Source organism: Pongo abelii, chromosome 5 (genome assembly GCF_028885655.2).
Source record: "Pongo abelii isolate AG06213 chromosome 5, NHGRI_mPonAbe1-v2.0_pri, whole genome shotgun sequence".
Lineage (NCBI taxonomy): Eukaryota > Metazoa > Chordata > Mammalia > Primates > Hominidae > Pongo > Pongo abelii.
In genome coordinates, this window is record NC_071990.2 from 163,720,318 (window position 1) to 163,747,087 (window position 26,770).

The window sequence follows — 26,770 nt, forward strand, 5'->3', positions numbered from 1 at the left end:
AACAGCAAAAACAAAAAACAAAAGGCAAAAACAAACATAACCGATGGACTTGAATGGTACTAATGGTGAGGCTGATGGCATGTCATAGGGAAGGTGGGAAACTACTTCCTCAGCCCCCTAGAGCTACAGAAAAATCTGTGCTACCAGGGCTTATAAAGGACAAGAAGTAAGTGCATTTTGCATGGTAGCCATCATTCTACAGTAGCACTCTCAAAAAATCAACCTAAATACCTGAAGCTCCACCAAGTTGGGTGAGTGCTACTCAGTTTTAAAAGGAGATGCAGAGGGTGCTTCGTCATTTCAAAACAATTCCGAGCATAGACTATTAGTAATAGCTGGCAGCAAACCTTTCAGGATAATTAAAAAGATTTTACCAAAGCCCATACCTTTAGGTAAGAGTTTGTCAGAGGTTCTGGAAATAGGCTGTTTTGGCTACGTTTGTCAATCTTATTTTCAACTTCATCAAAATGTATTGAAAAACCTATGCTAGCTAGCAAGTCAAATCACTACAGATGAAATAGACATGGGCAGAGGGAATATTTTTGCATTTACGAATGCTATAGACTCCCATTGAAAATACCTTGTTGCTTACAGACTGCCCACCCCTGTGGTAGTTCTTAAATATTTAAACCTGGGAACTTCAACAAACCCTGATGCCCAACCTAAAAGGTTACCATTTAATTGGTCTGAGGCATGGCCTTGGCATTGGGATTTTGGATGCTTTTGTTAAAAATAAAGGCACAATAATTTTCAACAGGTTTTCCTTAACAATATGTTAACATATATTATGTGGATCTTAATTTTAAAGATTATTGCATTATTGGTAGATATGCTTAAAAGTGAGTATCATAATTTACAAAGTCAACAAAGCAATTAATTTATTCCATTTGGATCTTTTTATCATGTTGAGGTATATTTTTTAGCTATAATTGGCATTAAAACTAACTCTTGAAATAAATTGAACTTAAAACCTCACCATTGAGTTAGGGTATCCCATAGTTTCAAATTAAGCTTTGAAGAATTAATGAAACATATTTAATCACATTGCAGTCATTTATACATAGAGAGAGATAGGAACTTTTACTTCACTCCAGGTACATAAATCACCTCAAAGTAGATCAATGACCTAAATATAAGAGGTAAGCTATTGGAAGAAAATATGGAAGCAAATCGTCATGATCTCAGATATGGCAATGAAGTCTTATGTTTCACATGAAAAGTATTATCAACCACACCAACAAAAACAGATAAATTGCATTTCATCAAAACTAGAAACTTTTGTTCATCAAAGGATGTTATGAAGAAAGTGAAAAGACAACCTATAGAATGGGAGAAATATGTGCATATCCTATATCTGATAAGGATCCAGTATCCAGAATATATAAAGAACTCTTACAACTCAACAACAAAAACATAACTCAATTTAAAAATGAGCAAAGAAAGGACTTGAACAGACATTCCTATAAAGAAGATATATGAATAGTAAACAACCACATGATAAGATAATCAACATCACAGTCATTAGAGAAATGAAAATCAAATCCACAATAAGACACCACTTCACATTTACTAGGATGACTAGTTAGAAACAGTAACAAGTGACGGCAAGGATGTAGAGAGATAGAAACCTGGGACATTGCTACACTGCTGGTGGCAATATAAAACGGTACAGCAGCTGTGGAACACAGTGGGCAGTTCTCCTAAAGGTTAAACTTCGAATTCTGCTTCTTGGTATACATCCAAGATAAATGAAAGCAAATATTCATATAGAAACTTATATATGAATGTTGATAATGGCATTATTCATAATAGCCAAAAACACGGAAACAACACAAATGCCCATCAGCAGATGAATGGACACACAAATTGTGGGGTATCCACGCAGTGGAATATTATTCAGCCATAAAGAGGAAACAAATATTCATACATGCTACAACTTGAATAAACCTCAAATACATTATGCTAAGTGAAATAAGGCAGACACGAAAGGTCACCTATTGTATGATTTCTTTTATAGGAAATACCTACAATAGGCAAATCCATAGAGAAAGAAAGTGATTGGTGGTGGCCGGGGCTAGGGTAGGGGGTCACAGGCAGTGATTAGTAGGGTAGGAGGTGTTCAAAACGTTTTGAAGCCAGGCAGAGGTAGTGGTTGTGCAACATTGTGAATGTAGTAAATGCCACTGAATTGTACACTTTTAAATGGTTAATTGGTTACATGAATTTCACTTCCATTAAAATGTATATATCTAATAAGAGTATAGTACAAGTAAAGGGTGCTTTGTAATGTTAAAAGATAAAATATTAAGTAGTTCAGGTTTATCTCATTCTTCTTTCTTTTTCATATATGTTATTTTATATATATTGGGTATGTATTCAACATTTTGAGTGATAGAGGTATACAATTGAAAAATTAGGTAATACTGCTCTAGTTCCAGGGTAACAAATGTACCCTGGAGAGTGACTCTAACCCACAGAAAAACTTAGTATACCTTGGCTGAATAATATTGACAAACTTATTCTCAATGCCTTTATGCAAATTATGCATTTTCCAGTTCAACACAATTCCTTCATTCCCCAGAACTTTTATCTTTTGTGATCCAAACATTAATGTTTCATATCCAGCAATGATCAAATTTAAATTTTCAACTCTTCTGCTAGGGTTTATATATATCTAAGTCAGTTTTTACATCAATAGTTATTCTTCTGTTCTTCATTAGTATTAGAGATGGAGAGAAAACATGCCAGACTTACCCACACAAGGCAGGGAGTAGCCAAGTTGAGGGTCGTGAACAAACTGCCGATCATTGAGTCTTGTCACACAGTATAAGTGGAAACAGTCTAAGCAAATCACGTGGCGGGAGTTGCACTGGAAAACCAGGACGGGGCTTCTGCAGAGAGAAAGGAAGATGTTTCCTCTAGTACCTGTCAGTGTGGAAAGGCAGCACGTGCTTTAGACCAATTTCTGTAATCCTGGAGGGTTGTGTAGAGTGTGCTCTGTGCAAAGACCGGAGCTGCTAAGCGTTAAGCTCATATATACCAACACTACATCTTAAAAATTGGAGGCACTCAATGAACTACATAGAACATTGATTCTCCTAATTTTACATTTTTTATGTTAACACATTTATCAATCTTTTGATTAAACCTGAGCTAAAATATAATCTCTTTCTGGAAGTCTTCCCTGAAGACTCAGAATTCCCAATTAACCTATCAAATCATCCCATCCACTTGTATATATTTCTACTGATCCATTATTAAGTATTCATATCTTCTCCTTTCTCATAGACTGTGATCTCCTTGAAAGTAGGTCCTATTGTAAAGTTTAAAATGAATGTTTTAAAAAGTTAAATCTTTAAAACATTTTAAAGATTTTTTTTCCTACAAAGTATTTTAAGGGAATCAAAAAATTCAGGACTTGTATATAGTGATTTACTAGTAATCCCATACACATAATTAGAGAAAATTCAACAGTGAAATAACAGATTTTCAAAATTCTGCTATCCCACTTATTTTAAAGCAATATGTAATACAAAACAAAGAAAATAAAATTCCTTGGTAATTTAGTTATAACTATGTTATAATAATAGAAGCTGAATTTCCCCACCATCAAAAGAAAAATTACTATTGCATCAAAGTAAAAACGTTAAACATTTTCTCACATTTTATTGGCAAATAAAAAAGTAGAATTTAGGGACAAAAGGTTATCCAACAGGGATTCTTCTACTGCAAGATTTTGTCTATTGTGCTATCTCGAAACCATCCAAATATTCAGTTTCTGAGTATGGTTATGGGATTAGTAATTAATCAAAATATATAAATCCTAAATTTTTTTATCCCTTTAAAATACTCTGTAGAAAAAAAAAATCTTAAAAACCATGTATTTTTACTGGAAAATGAACCACTCAAGTTTATGTCAAACAGGAGACAAGCTCAATACATGAATTTGAAATCAGCCCCAAGGTGATTTTAATAGTAAGAAAGTTATTAGAGTCTATTTAGATAAGCCTATTTCCTATGTAATTATAACAAAATACAAAATAAACATGTTCATTTTATACCCAATCTTTAACACCTATAAGAGCTCTTCAAAAGCCCTTTTTCTAGAGAAATTAATAATACTAATAATATAAAAGATAATTTCTTAACACCTAAAAGATTTTCAAAATTCTGTTATCCCACTTACTTCAAAGCAATATGTAATAGAAACAAAGAAAATACAATTCCTTGATATTTTAATGCCATGGATGTGTAAGTAATCGGTCAACTTAATCTGAGCAAGGGTGCACCTAAAGGTGCGGCTTCTCCTTTCCCCTCTTGGAACCTATCCAGGTCCTTCATACACATGCTCAAGCACACACATACTTTTTTCACTTTGCGACCCTATGAAGCTGCTGTATTCTACCTTTTTCTCTCACAGCTGTTATGTGAAAAATATTCTCCATCTTGCTTTCAGCAACATGGTAGACTAAAACCTTTATAGACCTCCCAATCTGCTACTAACGCATGGAGAAAATATTAGAACATTTATGAAAATGTGCCTGTATATAACAAAGCTAAAAAGAAAGCTTAGAGGCCGGGCACGGTGGCTCACGCCTGTAATCCCAGCACTTTGGGAGGCCGAGGCGGGCGGATCACCTGAGGTCAGGAGATCGAGACCATCCTGGCTAACACGGTGAAATCCCGTCTCTACTAAAAATACAAATTAGCCGGGCGTGGTGGCGGGCGCCTGTAGTCACAGCTACTCGGGAGGCTGAGGCAGGAGAATGGCGTGAACCCAGGAGGCGGAGCTTGCAGTGAGCTGAGATCGTGCCACTGCATTCCAGCCTGGGCGACAGAGCGAGACTCTGTCTCAAAAAAAAAAAAAAAAAAAAAAAAAAAGAAAGCTTAGAAATTACCCTGTAGAGGAAGCATAAAGAAAACTTATAGAGCCTGAATGGTCAGCCCATGAACCCCCCACCGCAGTGGCCCACAAAGTCATGGCTGTGTGGTATGCGGCCGTCAGTGTAGCTCCTGCAGGCTTTTCCATTCCTGTTAGAGTTCTCTCTCACATGGATGGACAACAGCGCACTCCTATAGTTGTCCCCTTCAGTTTTAATATGATCCCAAATGACTCATACCATCTAGACAATACATGGAACATCAATTGTCCTACTCTGTTAATGACATCCTGCTATTTGGAGAAGATTAACAAGAAACAAGCACTACATTGGCGGCTGTGGTGTGAAATCACCCCGTGATTGGCAGTGACAGGAGCCATTAGGGGCATTAGGGAAAGTTCAGAGGTCCAAGTCTTGGGGCCTGGAAGTGCACACCTTCCAATATAAATAGTACATCTTACCCATCCCGCAACTGGCACTGAAGCACAGACAGCTACAGACGCAGTGGGTCCAGAGTTCTGGTTCCCACAGAGTGAAGTGTATCTTCCTATGGACACAGGAAGAGTCCTACTGAAAGCTAAGCTACAGCTGCACCAGGCCACCTCAACCTCCTTGAACTGAGGATATCTACTTTGAATAAAAAATAGGAGAAATGGGCACCAGGTAACAGTGGGTTACCAGATAGTGAGCATTGAAGGGACTAGGGTCTGACACATAGAGGTATAGTCAGCATTGGAAGTGAGGACAGACTCATGTAACTCCCTTGAAGAAACGCCACTGCCCAGAAGCAGATGTGGAATGCAACCTGGGAAGCTGGAACGTCGTGTGTGTTTCTGCATGTCCTCTTCAGAAAAGAAAGAAATTTACAAGTTACAGGGAGTCAAAAATGATAAATGAGTCATTCAGGAATCTTGATTGTCTATTACTATCTGTACACAGTCAACTTGGATATATGCCTATATACAGATCTAGATAAATGACAGATACAGATATCAATAGATGAATGTATGTGCTGAGATACACAGATGAAGATATAGAAAAATATATATGCTGTTTTATACACACACACACATACCACACATACACAGATAATGTTATAAAGATAGTGTATATGTGCATTTCACATAGAATTATCAGTCACCTGGAATTCTTGATAGAGTTGTGAGCTAAGATTGCTCCTCTTTTATTAAGATATTCCTTGTAGTTTTGGAAAGTTAGGTGAGGAATAAACATGACACTAATAAAAAGGTTATTAGATTAATCACCTAAGGAAAGGAGTAAAAATCTTTTCATGGCTAGAGGTCTACATCATTAACTTCCTAAATGCTAAATCAAAGAGGAGGGGGAAAGCTAGTGTTTATGGGCACCTACTTCAGGTTAGGTGGCTTGCTAGGAACTTCACAGACTTCCTTTCATTTCATCCTCCTAAAATAAACTGCCCTTCCTCTACCATCCATCCTGTTCTCTCCGCACCTCCATTCCTTCCAGCTGGGAAGGTCCTTGCGTAGCCTAGGATTCTTCTAGTTCCTGTACACCTAGATGCATGCTCTTTGCCATCTAGTCTCACGGTAATACTCACCTTCACATTCAAAGCCAAATCCCAAATTTCTAGGTCCAGTTCAAGACTAAAGATCTCCAAGGAACTTTCTCTGGAGCCTAACATCTCACTGCTTCTTCCCTTTTTCTTTACCTTTCTTCGATACTTATTTAAAAAGTTCATCTGTAATGTACTTCAATACTGGCCTGACTTTTGTTTAAAGTGTTTCATATACTCCTACCTTAGCTATCGACATTAAATGAAAAGTCATGAAGTTGTAGAGACCCTACTTGCTTAACCCTTTCATGACCCATGCCTCACCAAATACAGCGTTGAGCACCTGATCGTTTTGTAATCAAGAGTTATTGATTATTCTAGTGGATAAATGAATGGGTCACTATTTTTGTAGTTTCTCATACTTTTATAATTTCTCTGCTCTCATTCACATGTTGTTCACTAAATTTCTTATTGAACATCTACTTTGACTAAAGTAGGCACTTAGTAAATGCATGTAGACTACAGCACCCAGTGAATGGATAAATACCTTATAGTTATACTTGGTTTACACAATCACAGAGCATAGTTGAGAGACACAAGATTACCATGGAACAAGTATTACAAGGAAGTATCTGTAATCCCCAAACTCTGGGAGCCCGAAAGTTAGGAAAAGAGAGAATTATTGAGTCAGGATGGATCCATTAGGGAACCTGAATTGAATTTAAAGAAATGGGAAGATTGATATTTGGTCACTGGAAGAAATGTTGTTTCTAAGCAGGAAGGAATCACAGACACGCAAGTATGCTTGGAACGGAAGAGCAATCAAGTGGGCTGATCAAACAGATGTATCAGGAAAAGGGTGGGGGACAAGATGAAAAGAGTTGAGGACAGCAGATTCTGGCCAGGGATCGGGGTTGACTCTAGGAGACACACCTAGCATAAGGCCTCTAGACTGTGGGATTCACTGAAGGTTTCTGCTATGGTCTGAATGTTTGTGTTCCCTCAATATTCATATGTTAAAATCCTTATCTCCAAAATGATGGTGTTAGAACACGGGGTCTTTAGGAAGTGAATGGTGTGAGAGAAGAGCCCTAATGAATAAAATTAGTGCCCTTTTAAAGAGACCCCGGAAAGCTCCCACACACATTCCACCATATGAGGACACAGTGAGAAGCCACCGTCTATGAACCAGGAAGTGGGGCTCTCACCAGACACTGGATCTGCCAGTGCTTTGATCTAGGACTTCCCAGCCTCCGGAATGGTGAGAAATAAATTCCTGTTGTTTATAAGCCACCAGTTTATGGGATTTTGTTATAGCAGCCAGAATGTACTAAGAGAGTTTTTAAATATGGAAAGGGAATGATGTTTTAGTAAGTTTAGCTCTGACAGAAGTATGGAGGGAAAGCTGGAAGTAGTGAGAACTACTTGAGGTCATTTTGGTAATTTAGACATGAGTTACTAAGAACTGGGCTATGATGTGCAAATGGCTCTGGGAGTGGAAATGAGAAGAATGGGTGACATTTCAGAGCAGGACCCACCAGGACTTATCCTCTCATGGGTCTTTTGTTCCTCCTGACATTCCTGTGTGCCCTTTGCTCTAATTATCTACATATAAATGTTAATTGATCAATCCAGAGATGATTTTACCCCAATGGGCCAGGTTACAGAGCAGTAAATTAAAGGTTAAGTAAAGTTCTCAATCATATATAAAATGACTTATAAATGCTTTCCTTGACAATGCCAAAGAGTTATTTGTAACCAATGATTTCTCTGTTTTGATAAAAAGCGACCCTTTGTTTGCAGAATATTTAAGCATATTTGAAGGAGTCTGAGTTACAAATAATGTGGCAAGTCATTCACATACATTAAAGAAGTAGAATATGGTTACACAGTGTTCCAAATATTTAAATTCTTGTAAAGTTAGTATTCTAGCATCTACAAAAATAGCATGCGAGGTTTTATGTTTATCTAGAAAAATGTGCAATTTACTCTGATGTCTACCTTGTTTGTTCTCTCTCATTTGCCCTCCTTCACACACTCTCTCTCTGGCAAAATCTGTCTGTTTCTCTTTCTCTCCATTTGCCTGATTCTTTCCCATGTGTACATCTTCATTTATACTCATTAAGAGAGAGGCTGTGGATGAAATGTGACATATATTGAAAGCAATGTGCCAGATATTTCAAGCTATGTAAAGATGAGGAAGCAAATCTAAGCTCTCAAGGACATATAAATCCAGTAGAGTGGGCAGGAGAGGGAAACAAATAATTATAATACCGGACAGAATATTTTAAGTCATGTTAGAGAGATAGGATATATTGCCACGCTCACGCTGTGGGGTAAGCAGCCTTCAAGATGTTCTCCAGTGAGCCCCACCTCCTCTGTAGTTCTTCTCCACATTGAATGGATTGACCGAAGTGCAATAGGAAAAGTGCAGAAACGGCAATGTGTGACTTCCAAGAGTACGTCAGAAAAGACTTCGCAGCCTCTGTCTGTGCTCTTATAGATCACTTGCTCTGAGGAAAGCAAGCAGCCATGTTGGGAGGACACTCAAGCAGTACTATGGTGAAGTCCATGTAGCAAGAAAGTGGGGCCTCCTAACAACAGCTGGCATCTACTTGGCAGCCAGTTGGCAAGCCCTAGGATGACTGAAGCCCTAGCTGACATTTTAACTATAACTGCATGAGATACCCTGAGCAAGAACTATCCAGCTAACCTGCTCCCAAATTCCTGACCTGCTGAAACTGTGAGAGGCAATGTTGATTATTTTCTTCAGCCACTAAGTTATGGGATACTTTGTTATTCAGAAATATCTAACTAATTCCGGTTCAGAGGAGGAGGAGGTCATATATAGGTTGAAGACCAGAAAAGAATTCATGAATGTAGTGGCATTTGAAAAAGGGCCAGGATTCCAGCACATAAAGATGCAGAAAACACCTGAGGTCAAGAGAAAAGAATGGAGCTGTGAGAGCACAGAGCAGGGAAAGAGAATGCTCAGTTATCTAGAGTGGCTGGTTTCTTCATTCTCCCCAGTGGAAAGCAAAGTTATTACATATGTATGAAGAGCAGCAGCATCTGAAATGCAATGAAAAGCAGCACAAGTTAAAATAAAAATATTACGTGCAAAATCCTTGAGGAAATAAAAACAAAATTTCCTCACTTGAGGGAGAAAGTCTTGCAATTTAGCTAACACTTGACCCTTGAAAATTCACACATTGTTTCCACTGTTCTTAGTTTGTGCAATAGTAACACAGAAGTCATGCCCCAGTTAGCAATCTTTCAAAGCTCTCTGCAAACTCTGCACATGGAGAACTGTGACTCTTGGGCATTTAACACAGTATTTGACTAGATAAAAGTAATTAAAAGAGGAAAGCTACACCATTAAAAAACATGAATTTATCTTCTTAACGACTGTCACTTTAAGCCCCTTTTAGTTAGAGATGGCTTATAAACAATAAAGAAATAAATGACTGAAATCTCAGAGACCAAATGCATTTTAATTCGATCTACATTTGGCAAAATTACATACTAATTGCCAAGGTGCATGAATGACAAAGAAGTAACCGGCACGGCGCCTGCCCACAACAATGCCAGAGAGAGCATTTCAGCCCACGTGGGTCGTAGGAGTTCATTATTTGAATTAGCCAAGTGAGCAACCCCCCTCACTGGAGAGGAGCCTGCTCCAAGATACTAATTGATAGACTCAACTTTTAGAAATTAACATAAACTTCAACAGTTGAATGATCTTCAAAATTCCTTCCAGCAGCCAAGTCTAAAATCCTGAAACAAGTTCATTTGTCCATTGGCCTGCTTGGAATCACAGTCCTGTTAAGGCATTGGCAGATCCTGAATCAGCTCACTAACTACCCCTTCTGGTTTTTCTTGCCTCTTCTGCTCATGTTCTCCCTGTTTTATCCAGTCCACTCTGCTGCATGGAAGAGGGTTTACTTTGGTTCTGTTAGCTTATTTGCAGAAGTCCCAATATTTCAGCATATACAATGCAGCCAAGGTAAAATTCATTTATGTCTACATTGTTGAATCACTTTTATTCACCCATTCTGCCAACACAGTGGGCCGGCCGCCAGATGCCAGGCACTGTCATGTCACGTCCTATAAAAGTGAACAAGAATGTTCCATCTCCTCAGGAGGTCACGCTCTATAAAGTTGAAGACAAATAATTAATTATTCATAGTGTGTGAAGCACTACATAAGGATGAATTTAGAGACACCTAGCCTAACTCCGGGATTGGAGGAAGGGCTCCCAAGATAGCTCAAGGCTCAGTGCATCCAGTCTACATAGTGAGAAGAGGCTGAACAAACTAAACGGCTTTTCCTGTTTATAAAGGTTTTTAACAAAACACTACATAAAATAATATTGTAAATATGTTACAAAGGATTATGAAAATATAAATTCTCTATCTCCTTCCCTAAAAGAGTTCCCTTTTCCTCTTAAATTCTCATCCAGTAAGTCGACATCCCATCTGGGGTGTTAAATATTGTTAAATTCGAGAGACTTTCTAACCTCGGTGTTTGTTTCCAAGTTTGACTCTGCTGCTGCCTGCCCTCGGCACTCTGTGGACCCTCCTGTCAGGCACGTTCCCTTTCACTCCTGGGCAACGACTTGATTTTGTGCATCTTGTGGTATTGGCTTGTGGCTACCTGGAACTTTTTTATTTAAAAGTTCCCTAACAAATTAATTATGTTCCCATTGATAGGTTAACTCATTTTATTTACTATGATGAAAGGAAATAGAAAAGTTTCAAGTAACAGCCACTTTTTCTGTTTCAGACATGTTCTCTTCAATATTTACCTGCTGAGGTTGACGGGCGCTACAAAAATAATTGAGTCAAGATTTAGGAGTGGCCACGGTGCAGTGTGCCCTGGAGCAATGGATTAGGTCTCATGAGTGTTGGCGGAGTCTGAATTCTCACGAGCGTCTCTCTGGCCAAGACCTACATCAGCACCCAGGCTGTCTCCATCCCCTCTTCCCTCCCTCGACCCCCTGCCTGATCCCAGCAGCCCACCCCAGCAACACTGTTCTAAAGAGGCTTCCGTCCTGACAGTTCTTGGCCCCAAAATATGAACTAGTTTCGCAGTGCCCATGTATTAAGGCCTCAGGTTTTTCTTCTATCTTTTGGAGCCTCCATAAGCTGGATTCGCCCTATGAAATGTCTTTCCCTCTTTCCCATTCATGAATCCCTCTGTTTCTCTCAAGTCAGTCTCTTTGCTGCTTTTTTCCTTATGCTCCTATCCCTACAGGCAAGACTCCTCCTCTTAGTCCTCATTCCCTGCAAAACTTCAAGGTTCAGCTGAGGCGCAACCTCTCCCATAAGCTTTTTCAATAAAACTCCAGATAACATCGATGCACTATTCACTGTCTAATTTCTTGTAATGTTTATATTTAGAAAGTACTGCTTTTATATTTAACTTAGTATTTTTTTTTTTTTTGAGGCAGAGTCTCGCTCTGTCACCCAGGCTTGAGTGCAGTGGCACGATCTCCACTCACTGCAAGCTCCGCCTCCTGGGTTCACGCCATTCTCCTGCCTCAGCCTCCCCAGTAGCTGGGACTACAGGCACCTGCCACCACGCCCGGCTAATTTTTTGTATTTTTAGCAGAAACGGGGTTTCACCGTGCTAGCCAGGATGGTCTCGATCTCCTGACCTTGTGATCCACCCGCCTCGGCCTCCCAAAGTGCTGGGATTACAGGCATGAGCCACCGCGCCCAGCCTAACTTAGTATTATTATGTGTTATTTGTATTACTGTTTTCTTTTCTTTTTTGAGCTCACTCTGTAGCTCAGGCTGGAGTGCAGTGGCGCGATCTCGGCTCACTGTAGCCTCTGCCTCCCAGGTTCAAATGATTCTCATGCCTCAGCCTCCCAAGTAGCTGGGACCACAGTCACCTGCTACCACGCCTGGCTAATCTTTCTATTTTTGGTAGAGATGGGGTCTTGCCATGTTGGCCAGGCTGGTCTTTAATTCCTGACCTCAAGTGATCCGCCTGCCTCAGCCTCCCAGAGTGCTGGGATTACAGGTGTGAGCCACCGGGTCCAGCCTCATTTGTATTGTTTTCTGCCTGCTTCATGAACCTGCACCAGGTCTCTCCAACTCAAATTCAACACATACTAATTGGAAGGCTACTATGCACCAGTCCCTGCGCTAGACCTGAGAGGGGGATGCAGCTGTTGCTCTCAGGAAGTCTGTCTGATGATGAGAAAACTCAGTCAGGGACACCTTGGAAACCTTGGAAGAACTAATAAGAGGCGACTCAGTCCAATGTTGGTCAGGCACAGGATATTTCCTGAAAGAAGGAAAATTTAAGCTGAGGCTGAAAAAGCAAAAATCAGTTAGCCTGACCAAGAAACTATAGGGAAGTGGGAAAAATATGTGAAAACACTTCAGATGGAGTAAAATTAGGTAAGATTAGGGAACCATGCTGTATGCAGTATTTTCATACTGTCTTCTCAGGCTTTATTAAAGTCCCAAATTCTTCCAGAAATTAAAAATTATATTAAAATATAATGATAATGCTTCTATAAGCCACATACACAAATCTGTGTTTTAGGTTTATATAATGTCCCAAGTGTCGTTGAATTGGGTCCCGTTGTTTACAACATTTTGCGCCATTGACAATAAACTGGCTACGCAAAATAGACATACAAAGCCGCGGTTACAAGATGGAATTAATGTATTATTAATTTTCTCCAGATGATTTCAATCCTGGAAGATACCCATTTGCCTTTAGTCTAATTTGTGTATTGTATTTCTAAATATAATTACTGTTGACGGGTTGAACCCAAACATAACCCATTAACTTCTCAAAGTGCTAGATTAAAAATATTACAATGTAACAACAGATATTAGAAATAAAAAAATTAACTTCTGTTCTTTTTAAAAACAAAGTTAAAAGCAAAGATGTCAGTCCTGTTTTGTAGTAATGTGTTAGAATGATTTGCTTTACCCTAGCTTTCTTGCCGAGGCTTTTATACTAGAAAACAGACACTGACATGTAATTGTAAATAGTGGATAAATCATAATGAAATAATTGTTGCATGTAAAAAGAAAAGAAAAGAAACTAAAAATTCCAAAGGGTATTTGGCCCATGGGAGAAAAACGCAGCTCATAAAAAATTGTCACGATACTTTCCTATCCCCCAATTAATAGAGTTATGTTTTTTCAAGGATGCTCAAAATTATGTTTATAATAGTCCAAGTTCTTCAGCCTCTAATTTCAGGTCACATTCTATTCAGACTGTCAATATGTATAGCTGAAAAAAGCTCAAGCCAGATTTAACATAAAATAGTTTCTGGGTCATATCATTTGCATAGAGCTGTTATGTGGCACAACTATTTAGCTGTTGGAGATGCCATCTGTAATACATACTAACTCATGCACATATCTTGTCTTTGTTTTTGCCTCTGTGCAAAACAGCTAGAAGCAGATAATGCCCAGATCCACTGCAAAAGCATTCTGCTAAATTGAGAAAGATATGAAGACAGATCTTGTTTGGATAAGAACCCCACTGTGAAATAAATTGTTCTGGTGTATCCCCAAACCTCATGACAGGAAGAATTAATGTGCAAAGAATCAGTCCAGTGGCCATAAATGTTAGAAGCTATTTAACATAAGAAATTATTTCACAGAGTGGTTTTAAAAAGATACATCTTTTGCTGTTGACTCACCAAAACCCTGCACAAACAATTGTGTACTGGTTTTTCATTCATTCTTAAAATGAATGAATGTAATAGTATGCTGGGTCTTTTCTTTCTTTTCTTTTTATTCTTTCTTTCTTTCTTTTTTTTTTGAGACAGAGTCTCACTCGGTCACCCAGGCTGTAGTGCAGTGGCACAATCTTGGCTCTACAACCTCCGGCTCACTGCAACCTCTGCCTCCTGGGTTCAAGTGATTCTTGTGCCTCAGCCCCCTGCGTAGCTGGGACTATAGGCACACACCACCACATCTGGCTAATTTGTGTATTTTTAGTAGATGGGGTTTCACCATGTTGGCCAGGCTGGTCTCAAGCTCCTGACCTCAAGTGATCCACCTGCCTCAGCCTCCCAAACTGCTGGGATTTAAAGGCAAGAGCTACTGTGCCCAGTGGGTCTTTTATTTCTTTTATTAGAGAAATATTTAAAAATCAGGTTGTCTGAAGCAGAGTGGTTTGAAATGAGGAGCCTGCCGAAAAGATTGTAGACATCTTAAAACCGTTCAACAATGCAAATGTCTCAACATGAGAAGGTACTGTGAAATTTCTAAGGTATCAATAGATGAGTTCAGCATTAAAATATTGACATAATATAAGAATTTCTGGCATATAGTAGATAAAATTATTTTCCCAATTTAGTTGTTTTTGCTTGTTTTACGTGTATCCAGAAAAGGATTGTATACCATCCCAAAGTATTTTCCAAAATATAATAAAAATCAATATGGCATAACAATACAAATCAAAATGAATTCAGAACCAGGTGCAGTGGCTCACACCTGTAATCCCAGCACTTTGGGAGGCTGAGGTGGGTGGATGACGAGGTGAGGAGATCAAGACCATCCTGGCTAACATGGTGAAACCCTGTCTCTACTAAAACTACAAAAAATTAGCCGGGCGTGGTGGCATGCACCTGTAGTCCCAGCTACTTGGGAGGCTAAGGTGGGAGAATGGCTTAAATTCAGGAGGCGGAGGTTGCAGTGAGCCGAGATCGCACCACTGCACTCCAGCCTGGGTGACAGAGGGAGACTCCTTCTCAAAACAAACAAACAAACAAACCAAACCAAACCAAACAAACAAGCAAAAAATTAGTTCAGGTGCAAACCCAAGATAAATGAATTCATGCAAAGATGTGACTGTCCACCCAGCACATGGGATGCAGCTGGTGGTGAAGGGAGGTTTGTAAAGAGCCCTAGGAGGGGGGTGTGAGCCGGCTGCAGCATTAGCTGGCCTCAGAATCCCATTTCTGTGAAACGAGGACCTGTGACATGAGCAGGTTAGATGGGACCATCTCTAGAGACTTTCTGGATATAGAGGTATTGTCATCTTCAATTTATATGATCACAACATTTCTTCTTTATCAAAAGCTTGTAGGACTTAATCCTCATTTGAAAGCACATGCAAAGCCTAATCATATTTCGGATTTCAGCTTTCTTGAATTAATGCATATGCTGCAAGCAAGGGTGAGAAACTAGAGATTGCCAGAGATTTTACTCCCTGGAAGACTTATGAGAGGGAGATCTTGATCCAGAGTATTCCAGGAAGATCAGAAAAGATGTTCTGGTGTTAAAAACAAAAAAGGCCACAAAATATCATATATAGCTTTTAGTTTTAAAGCTCCTTTGTCCTTTTTTTCAACAAAGTCAGCTGATCACCAGGGCCAGGCACGCTTACATGGAAGAAGAGCCTGTGCAGACAGAGGGCTGCACAGCCTCCCTGGGTCAGGCACCCCTCCACTGTGCTCGGGGCTCCCCCACACACTGCCGTCACCCTTTTCATCACAGGTCCCCCGGGTACTCACCCACTGGCTTCAATGTCTATGTTCTCACCAGACTAGAGGCCAGAAAACTGGGATTTGGCCCTCAGACTGCTTTTGCCAATAAAGTTTTATTGGAAGCCAGCCATTTTACATATTACTCGTGGCTGCTTTTGTGCCATAATAGCAGCATTGACTAGCTGTGACAGGTCCTAGATGGGCCACCAAGCCTAAGCTACTTTCCTATTTGGCCCTTATCAGGACATGTTTGCTTATTCCTGCTCGAGGCTGTTGACTCCATAAACACAGGGCTATCTTTCTGTATTCCCAATGCCTGGCCTGTGGCTGGTGTTTGGTCAATGTTTATGTTCTCAGTGACTGACTGTTTGACTCAAGGAATGAATATCAAAGAACAAGGACAAAAGCGAGGCAAACAACAATTTTTGCAGTGTCCAGAGGTCTGCAGTAGATAACTGGTTTTGAGCTAAGTCATTCAACTGCATCAAAGGCGGAAAACACCATCTCCCCCATCCGCCAGAGTTAGGCTCATCCGTTCACAGAGCCGAGTCCAGTTTGGAGAGCACCCAATACTTGCAACTTCCACATAATGGAAAGGAAAAGGCAAAAGAACTTTGAAGAGCGCAAATAGGACAAAGAACATATTGATTCCCTTATTGAACAAAAATGTACTGCATGCCTACTATGGGCCAGGCACTTAGCATTCAGGATGTCATTGTCTCTTCAGATTGGAAGGGATACATATTAAGCAAACAAGTAAAAACCAGCTAATGAAAAGTGATAGCAAGGAGGAAATGCCATGGGATCATGTGATAGTGCTGGTGCACTGCCCATGCTGGGTGGCCGGGGAAGGCCTGGGGATGGGACATTTGCATTGCCATCTCAATGACAAGCCATGTACAGGTCTGGTGTAAAGGGGTTTGCAGGGAAGGAGCAAGTGGAAAGGTACTTAGGTAGGAATGCTGGGCATTTGTGAAGAATTAATCAGGGGGTTAGTGTTTTGGGGACAGTGACCAAGGAGGCAGTGGAGCAAGATGAGGTCTGAGGAGTGAAGGAAGCCACACGAGGCCTTTAAGACCTACTCAGGAATTCAGCGCTTGGACAATGGCAAGTCAGGACAAAATTTTAAGTAGGGATGCAACATAATACCATTTATGTTTTAAAAATCACTCTAACTTGATGTAACGAATGGGATGGAGCAGGGCTAAAAAGGAAGGGAGATGCATGGACATGGTGAAAGCCACCCAAGTAAGAAAAGAGAGTGCCTTGGATCAAGCAGTGGAGAGGGAGAGGCAACGACAGGTAGACAATATGTTTGGGGCGATCGAGCACTTGAGGTCTCCTACCTAGCTTTGCTTTCCTACTACCATTTGCAGATTTCTCGCTTTTTAGGAAATCTCAAAATCATGCCCCAACATCCATGGGTTCATGGTTCTAAAAGTCACACCTTTCATATTACTTTAAATGGAAATGAAGCCTTTCTGGTTCTAAGCAAATTTAAAATCTTTGCTTAAAGCCCAAATTAAATGATAATGAGCCTGGTAACAAAATACAACATTAACACAGTTTTAAAACTATAGCTCCCTTTAAAAAAAAATCCACTGGATTGACTGATCCCCTCTACCATGCCCAGTACTGGGCACAGAGCAGTGAGCATGGGATGCATGGGCTCAGCTCCCACTGATGACCTGTTGTGGGCAGTGTCTGGTCCATGAAGCCCCGTGAGGCTGTGGGGGTACCATAGCTGATATCTTCAACAGGGGAGTGACAACACTGGGGGAGAAAAGCAGCAGGTGTCAGATATTTAGGAAGTAAAATTGTCAAGATTCAGAGACTCATTAACCTGAGTCAGAAAGGGGATTCAGGCACAATGTCTGGTGACTCCTTTCATCATTTAGTGAATGCTTCTAATGTGCCATGTTTCCTGCTAAGTGCTTTCTCGGCATCACTATTTTAATCTGCGGAATGATCACTGCTTCTGGAGGGCAGGGCCCACTCCTGTGTTTTCTTTGCAATCTCACTGCCTAATGCTGGGCCTGTACCTAGGAGGAGCTCCAAAAACAGTGGTTTAATGAATGAATGCATGGCTCCCCCACCCCCTCCCATGACAACAACAGTGAAATCCCTACCACAGAGAAGGACACGGGAGGAAACGGAGGCCTAGCGTGCTATCAAACACCTACTGTCCACAGCCCACCGGTGACGGAGCAGGCACCACAGCCGGCGCTGCGTAAGCTCCACCCACATTCCTCGATTCCGCATGCCAGGGCCGGGCCTCTGCGGATGCTGCAGACATTTGCTGACACAGGACAATGACCAGAGGAGCAGCAGGGCTGGAAACTGAGTCTTCTGGTTCTAGGCTTGCTGAGTTTGAAACGGCTTTGGGATGTCCCAGGGAAGATGTGCAGAAGTCAGTTTAGTTCACGGTTCTTTCGGGAGAAAGATGGGGCTATAAAGGGCCTGGGGACCCATCCATGGAGAGATGGCAATTACAGCCATAGGAGTGGGTGGGGCCACTCCAAGGAAACACTGAGATTACCGTGTGACTGATTTGATTACGGGGCTTTAACTTATTGAGCTATAAACATCGAACAGTGTCACAGTTTCTAATACCTGCCTCTGTGCATCTGTCAAACACAGTGGGCAACAACCTAGAGTCCACGACTTTCGGCCACTTTTACCTGTGGCTGCTCTTCAGTTATGAAAATAATCGAATGGGCCTTAGATCAGCCTGTTTTAACCTTCCATCTCACACCGCACTGGAAGCTCTTTCTTCCCCACAGTCAAGACCAGGACCGGCTCCAGCTGCTCCAGATGTGCAGCGCAGGGAAGGCCTGTGCAACTGCACGTGTCCAGGACTGGGTACCCCAGGTTTCGGGTGAACAATGGGATGTGATGAAGGGATCCCTCTTTTTCTTGCCTCCCACCGGAATCTGCTTGCATACAAGCAGGTATTTCTGGTTTTCATCCCTTCATTCAACTAATGGTTGTGCTGAGGGTTAAACAACAGGCAAGGCAGAGAAAATTTCTGCTCAAATTGAACTTGCAGATTCACAAGGAAGGTGACATACACAAAGAAGGAATTCGTGCTAAATAAAGTGTTACCGAGAGTTGCAAGAATGGAGAGGAGTAGAGAAGACTAAGGAACAGGCTGACCTAAGCTAGTGTCAATCTCAGCGAAGGCTCATTGGAGGAAGAGTCATTATTCTCCAAACAGCAACCAGAAGATGCTTTCAAAATCAAGGTTACAGCCTCTCGCTCCTCCACTCAGTCTCGCAATGGCTCCCCCTGGTCATTCAGAAAAAGGTCCAAGTCCTAATGATGACTTTAATCCATCTCTAAGCCTGCCACACTGCCCCTTCTCTGTCTCTTAGCTCCTTCTCTTCTCCCACTGGCTGTGATCCAGGCTCAGTGAACTGTGTGACCCTCCCCACACACGCCACATATGACACACACACGCCCCCCACACACCCCACATATGACCCACACATGGCCCACACACGCCCCTCACACACCCCACATATGACCCACACATGACCCACACACACCCCACACATGGCCCACACACGCCTGGCTCCCAGCCTTTGCTCCGGCTCCTCCTTCTGTGTGAGCGTGCTTCCCCATGGTCACGTGGCCCACACCCTGCCCTCCTGCAGCTCTTCCTTCCAAGGTCTCCTTTGCAACGAGCCCCTCTAACCACTGCCTGCTCATGTGAAATGGTGGTGACCCCACCCTGCATTCCCAATTCCCATGACCTGTTTTAGTTTTTGTCTCCACAACATCGATCACTTCCTATAGTAGATTTGCCTTCTTATTCTCAATGCCTCAACCCTCCCTGTTCTCCAGCCACTGACCTGACTTTGTCCTTCCTCAGTTAGAAGCTGCATATATTTCCCCATCCAGTTGATGTGAGCTGAACCACGTGGCTTTGTAGGGTGGCTGAATATGTTGCCCCAAAATATGCCATTTTGCCATATAATTACTTTGAGCTAAAGCCCCTTGAAAAAAAACAGGTGATGTGAGAAGGGTGTTCCGATCTCCCCTTTTATACCTGGAAACAGGAGATGAAAACTCCCACGTGAAAGACACCCTCTCTGCATGTGGAGAAAAACCACTCTTCAATAGGGACTCATAGCAGAGTGAATTCTGCACAAACAGCCCCCGTTAGGATATGTATGCCTTATCTTCCCTTAGCCTCCACACACTTCAGTTACTTTTTCACAATTGCCTCCCCTGGTTCAACCCAACACAAAAGAATGTTGGTTTTGCCACCTCTTTGGGTCTTCATTTCCTAATGAGGGCTCCTGTGTCACATAACGCTTTTATTAAACTTGCATGCTTTCCTCCTGTTCATCTGTTTCCTGTCTATTTCATTCTCAGGCCCAGTTGGGACTCGGGGTAGAAGAAAAGCTTTGCCTCCCCTGCAGCTTCCTTTGCCAATAGGATAGTAGTGTATGTGACATAATCCAGTACATGGCATGTGCTTGTTTGGTAAGGCCTGCCCTTCTGAGTTCCTGCCTTTCACCATGAGAAGAACTGTCCTTGGGTAGCCACTGGTTCAAGGATGATGGACTCATTGAGCAGACTGGAAACATCCACATCCACTGCCCGAAGCAGGGCCAAGCTCAGCCCAGCCCCACTGAGCTGGGCTGGAGCAGAGAGGTGTGAGAAGGCTGGACGTAGTGTCAGGGGCCAGTGAGTTGCCGGGTTGCTTAGTACCTAGCTGACCAGTGACGTTCTGTACAGTTACTGATTTATTAGATGCACGACCTATAGTCTGTCTCTTATCACAAGAATGGAAGCTGCATTAGGGCAGAGAGCTTTCCGCACTGCTGCCTCCTAAGTTCCTGGCAGGTGGCGGGTCTGCGACACAGATGCATTTCATAAAGGAAGCAAAGACCTCAAGTCAGAACCCCCACCAAAGTGAGAAGCAGGAGTTTGTCAGGTTCTATTTCGCTAAAAGGAATGAAAGAAGATGGAACCAAAAAAGGAGGTGGTGTTGCAGATGTGTAGAGGTCAGAAATGGGCCTGCTGCCATCAGATGCATGGGGGGTGGCACAGCCTCCAGGTGACCTGCAGCTGCCACAGCAGGAGAACACTGATGGTAACACATAGCAAGTGCATAGACGCCTCAGGGACAGGCTTCAATGTCAATGAAGCCATTATTGGTTGAGCAGCACAAGGGCTCCCTAAGGATCATGAATAATGAAGAGCGCAGAGTATCTACCCATCTCCCAGGACACCGAGCCACCTGAATGCAGGCTCGAAACCCAAGAGGAGAGAAGACAATGGGGCCTGAATGAACGTGGGGTGACGCAGCAGCAGAACTTGATCTATGAGGCTCTGGTGATGAGCAACGTGGACACTGATAGGCAGGTGCTCAGATGCTGCCATCTGTTTTTAGGTTTCAGAACAGAATCTTTGGGGCAGCTCCACCAACATGCCTCAATGTAGGAGGAAGGCCAGGCTGGTGGCCTTCGGCTCTGGATCCTGCAAGGACATCTGAAATCTGCCTCTGCCATCTGCCTCTGAACTCCCTCTCCATCCCCTCCCCTCCCCTCCGCTGGTGAGGTTGGACCCACAAGGAGAAGGAGAAGGTAACTTGGAAGGATTGAAGCAAATTCTGGTGTATTGAAGAGATTTGGAGACAAGGTTGACAATTTATAGAAAATAACTTGTATATCTATTTTAATGACACTTAGCTATATATTAATTGACAAACTCTGTTGCACCTACACATTGTCCCAACGATGCGTTTTAGAGTTTTGCAACAATAATAACCACAAAACACTGATAAAGTTACAAACATCTTCCAGCACTTGGAAACAAATTCTAGATTCTATTTTCCCAATCTATTGCTGTCTTTGAGCTGTGCTATGGCAGAAGGGCCTAATCCAGTAATCAACTTTCTAAGCCTGACATTTTCCACATATGTAAATCGGTCTTCTTGAATTTCTATTAATATTTTTGTAGATAAGAAAGTTGGACTATTAACTGAGACTAAATAACTCGCCAAAGGTGACGGAGTGGTATGGCATCATTCAGACTGAGTTTCAACTCACAAGTCATGAGAATCTAGGTTATCGTATGGCCGCTAAACCACATTTCCACTTTGCCTCCCACTACAAAAGAATGCAAATTGAAGAAATTTAACAGTGGGAGGCTTCTGAATACAGTCATGAATTTTCTGCCTGGGCTACTGAAGAAACAATGTGTCTCAATTCACAGCTGGTATGTTAAAAATCATCTTCCCCAAGTCAATAAATCCCCTCTGTCGCCTCAACTTGAAACTGCCTGTTCTTCGTTCTTCGTTTGTCGTGTTTACTCGATGCTTATTTCCATATCGTGTCACAGAAGCAGTGCCTTTTCCAATATCCATCCTCATAGACCTTATACCCTCATCACATTCGGAAGCGTTCTTCTGGATAAGCATCTGAGGATGCCATCGAGGTCCCGCTAGGGAGCCCTCCTTCTGTGGCCTTCCTAAGTGCACACACACACACACACACATGCATGTACACACGCATGTACACACAGAGCTCCCTGTTTGTGCTTTCATCTTCTGATGACCAGATCCCATCTTTATTATTTCCTCTTGCTCTAGCGAGTCTCTTCCAGGGCTCCAGCGCAGGCCCTCCGATGGCCGTCACTACCCCCGGCTCCTTTCCATGCATCGGTTTGCACACTCTTCTGACTTCATTTGCTTTACAATGGGGCAAGGATTCTATTTTCTAGAACACAGGAGAATTATCATTTGATGTGTCTGAAGGATCTTTATTGCAGGAGAAACAGCTGTTGATGAAGAGCCGGAGCGGGTGGGTGGTGATGGTGTCCATCTCAGCTCCACCTTGAATAGATGCTGTCCCTCCTATTTGCCCCATGGGTCCACCTGGGCTGGAACACTCTAAATGCAGCAAGTCCACATACACCTGTGCTGCTTCTGCCTGTCAGCAGCTCTGCTTAGCAAGCTTAGCCAAGAGAAAGGCCTGCTCCTCACTAGGGTCGATGAGTTCTTCCCCACAGAGCAGCCTACTCCGTGGCACAGGCCTTCTGGGATGAACTGGTGCCCAGAAGCAGATCAAAAAAGAAATTCCATCGTAAATATGGAGATTCATTTTCTGTCCACTTCAAAATCAAGGCCTCTGATGATCAATGTGATTGGTCATCCAAGCGGCCATGCCATTGCCAACCTGCCCCACAACAAAGTTGCTCACACGTGACCAGGGACAGCTAGACACCACAGTAGTGAAGCAGCTTGCCCATCTGCAGCAGAGGGTCCCACAGAGGCCACTGCTCCTGGAACTGACAGGCCCTGCTATCGCACACAGGAACAGCACTCACAGTTGTGGCTTCCTGAACACGGGACAGAGGCAGCGTATGATGTTTTGACTCGAAAGCACCCGTATCATTTCTCCTTCCCCAACTCATGCTGAACTCTGGATGGACAGGTTCCCTCCTTAGCAGCAAAACTTCCCCAGTCAGACTTACAAGCCAGACTTACTCAGTCTCTCTTGTTTCTTCAACAAGAGAGAGTTCAGACCCTATGTGGCTATGAAGCACCTCACCAGGTCATCCCTCAAGGAGGCTGGAGGAGGAGGCAGCTCTCCACCGAGCTCTAATTCTGAAGGAGCGAGCAGGCTCTCCACCTCCACCCAGCTCTTATTCTGTAGGACAGAACACTCCAATGCAGGATGCAAGACAAGATTCATCACTAAGCTGTTGCCTAAATGTCAATTTAGCCTTTATTGAACATCCATCTGGTATTTGAATGTGCATTGGGGATCTGGGGGGAGTTTTGTTTAGAAATAGAAAACACAGACCCTTCTTCAAGAGGCCATAATCGAGTTGGAGAGATGTTTGATATTAAGCTGTAAAGAGAGTCACGCAGGATCAGTTGAGAAAATGTGAAATTTTTCTCAAATAGTGAGAAATCATCCAAACACCACCTGCATAAAAACCCACCTAATTCCCACTGTAAGCTCCATATGAACCTAATGAGGATGGTAGTTACCGATTTCCAAAAAGGTTGTCTTCATTCCTTTGATTTGCACTGTAAGTGTTAAACTTTAAAAATAGTCTAAAGGTACTAAAAATGATTTCATGTTTTTCTCAGTACAATTTTGTGAGGTTTATGTTTAATTAGCCAAGTGTTACATTGAGGATATGAGAACAAGCAATATTCTGTTGCTGTAAATCCTTCAGTTACTAAACCATACGGAGATTTCAGTAAAGAGAGGTGGAGGCAAGAGTCACACGTGTGCACACACACACACACACACACTTACACACATGCACACACATACACACATAAACATGCTTATACACAGATACACACATGCAAACACATATATACACAAAGATACACACATGCACACATACACATGCATATACACAAACACATGCATACACGCACAGAGCTACATGGACACACACATGCATTCGCACACAAACAGACACATATACACATACATATATACATTAGTTTGCTAGGGCTGCCATGACAAAGTACCACAAACCAGGTGACTAAAAAAACACAAATTGATTCTCTCACAGCTCTGGAGGTAGAAAGTCAAAAACCAAAGGCTACGCTTCATCTGAAACCTGGGAGAGGAGCCTGTCTTGCCTCTTCCTGGCTTCTGGTGTTGCCAGCAATCTTTGGTATTCCTTGTCTTGGAGATGCCTCCCTCCAGTCTCTGCCTCTGTCCCCCAGGGGCAGTTTCCCTGTGTCTCCTCACATCACACTTCCTCTGTACGTCTTCCCTCCCCTCCCCTTGTCTTTCCTCCTAAATCTAACACCAGTTAGATTTGATTAAGGCCCTACCCTACTCCAGTAAAACCTCATCTTAACTTAGATCTTCATAACATCTACAAGGACTCCATTTCCAAATAAACTGCCACTCACAGGTACCAGAGATTAGGGCCCAACATTCTTTTCTGGGAACACAATTCAACCCACAGGTACACACACCCTCCACAAACAAATAATGTTAGCTTAGTTTTTAATTAATTGTGCTGAAGTGATATGTCATTTACATTTTCTGTCTGAGTTCCTGTATTGTGCAATCTTGAATTTTCCAGAGTAATTGACTTAATCTATTCATTTCTAAGATACAGAATAAGGTACCCCTAACTTTTACCATTGCATAGCTCAGGGAGGACTAGTATAAGTGATGAAGAAAGGAAGATTATTAATATTTTCATCACAGACCCCTCATATTGTCATTATTTAACACATAACAATCTTCTAAGACTATTCAATCTTCTAATAATATTTAAATTTTCAATTTAAAATATTATTTTTATTCTGCAAAGGACATCATTGGGTCAGCTGACAAAATTGGAAAACAGCTGGTAGCTTAGATAAAAGCACCGTATCAATGTTAAATTGACTTGAATAACTGTACTGTCTTAATGTAAGAGAATATAACTTGCTTAACTGAACACTAAAGTATTTATTAGTAAAAGGCCATCATATCTGCAAATTTCTCTTAAATACTACAGAAAATTGTAATGAATAACGTGTGTGTGTTGAAAGACACAGAAAAGGAGATACAGCAAATAGGGTGAAATATGAACAATAGCTCAACTGTGACAGATGTTATAAAGGGTGTTCTTAATATTATTTTGGTATTATCTATAAATTTGAAATTTTCAAATAAAAACTTAAAAAGAGATTAAAGTGCATTTTTAATTGTATTGAGAGATGAGTCTAAGAAACAATAAAATATACTGTCCAATTTTCAAACCATGCTCCTTATCTTGGTGGGAGGACTTCAAAAAGGTGCCATAGTCATATGACAAATGAAAAGTAATTAAACTTAGTTTACTCCATTATCAAGACTGCGATAAAAATCATATTCTGGTATTTTGTTCTGTTTTGTTTTGTTTTTCAGACAGGGTCTCACTCTGTTGCTGAGGCTGGAGTGCGGTGGTGTGATCACAGTTCACTGTAGCCTCAAACTCCTGAGCTCAACTGATCCTCCCACTTCAGCCTCCTGAGTAGTGGGGACCACAGGCATTCACCATAATGCCTGGGTAATTTTTGTATATTTTGTAGAGATGGGGTTTCTACTTGTTGCCAAGGCTGATCTCAAACTCCTGGGCTCAGGCAATCCGCCCACCTCAGCCTCCCAAAGTACTGGGATTATAGGCATAAGCCACAGAGCCCGGTCAGATCATATTCATTTAACTTTAAAGTTGAAAGGATGACACAGATAGAAAATATTTTTTAGTTATAAATACCATATTGGGTGTACCCCCTACCCACACACCAACAGTCCTCAAAGAGCGGGGGGGGAAAAAACAGGGATGACTCAGAAATCCCGAGTCCTGAGGAATTACCACTGTGGGTCTGGGTACTTGATCATACGAGAAGGTGAGGAGGTGGATTCTGAACTTGCATTTATGGTGACAATGAATCTAAAGTACAATGTCAAGGGTTTAGATAACAATGTTAAGAAAAAGATGTTAGGGAGAAACTGGGTCAAGGTATATAGATTTTGGAATTATTGGTTCTGTGTGGGCTCTAGAAATAAAGTGACAAAAACAAACAAACAAAAAAAAAACAGCAAATATCCCAGCTGCTTAATAGCTTATTGTCCTGAGTAGCAAACTTTTTTCTTAAGGGAAATATCTATTTTTTGGATTTAACATTATTTAACATGTAAGTCACTTTATTCACTCATCAAGTTTTGAAAACTAAAAATATAAATCATTCCATTTTGGTGATAAAATTTTAATTTTCTATATTGATAATAAATTTTTCCTTGACAAATGCACTTAGGGCACCCTTCACACTGAAAAAATACAAGAGACAAGTCCCACATCATCAATAGAATGTAAGAATGTAGGTGGATGAAGGATACCACCTGAGACTCTACATTT

General features: G+C 41.6%; 1 protein-coding gene across 1 annotated transcript in view; it reads right to left on the reverse strand.

Annotated features, from left to right (window-relative positions):
* PRKN (parkin RBR E3 ubiquitin protein ligase) overlaps positions 1-26,770 on the reverse strand; it is a 1,392,587-nt gene that overhangs the window by 438,305 nt on the left and 927,512 nt on the right. The window contains 1 exon segment of the mRNA NM_001132049.1: positions 2,755-2,891. Within this exon segment, the coding sequence (NP_001125521.1) occupies positions 2,755-2,891 (137 nt within the window).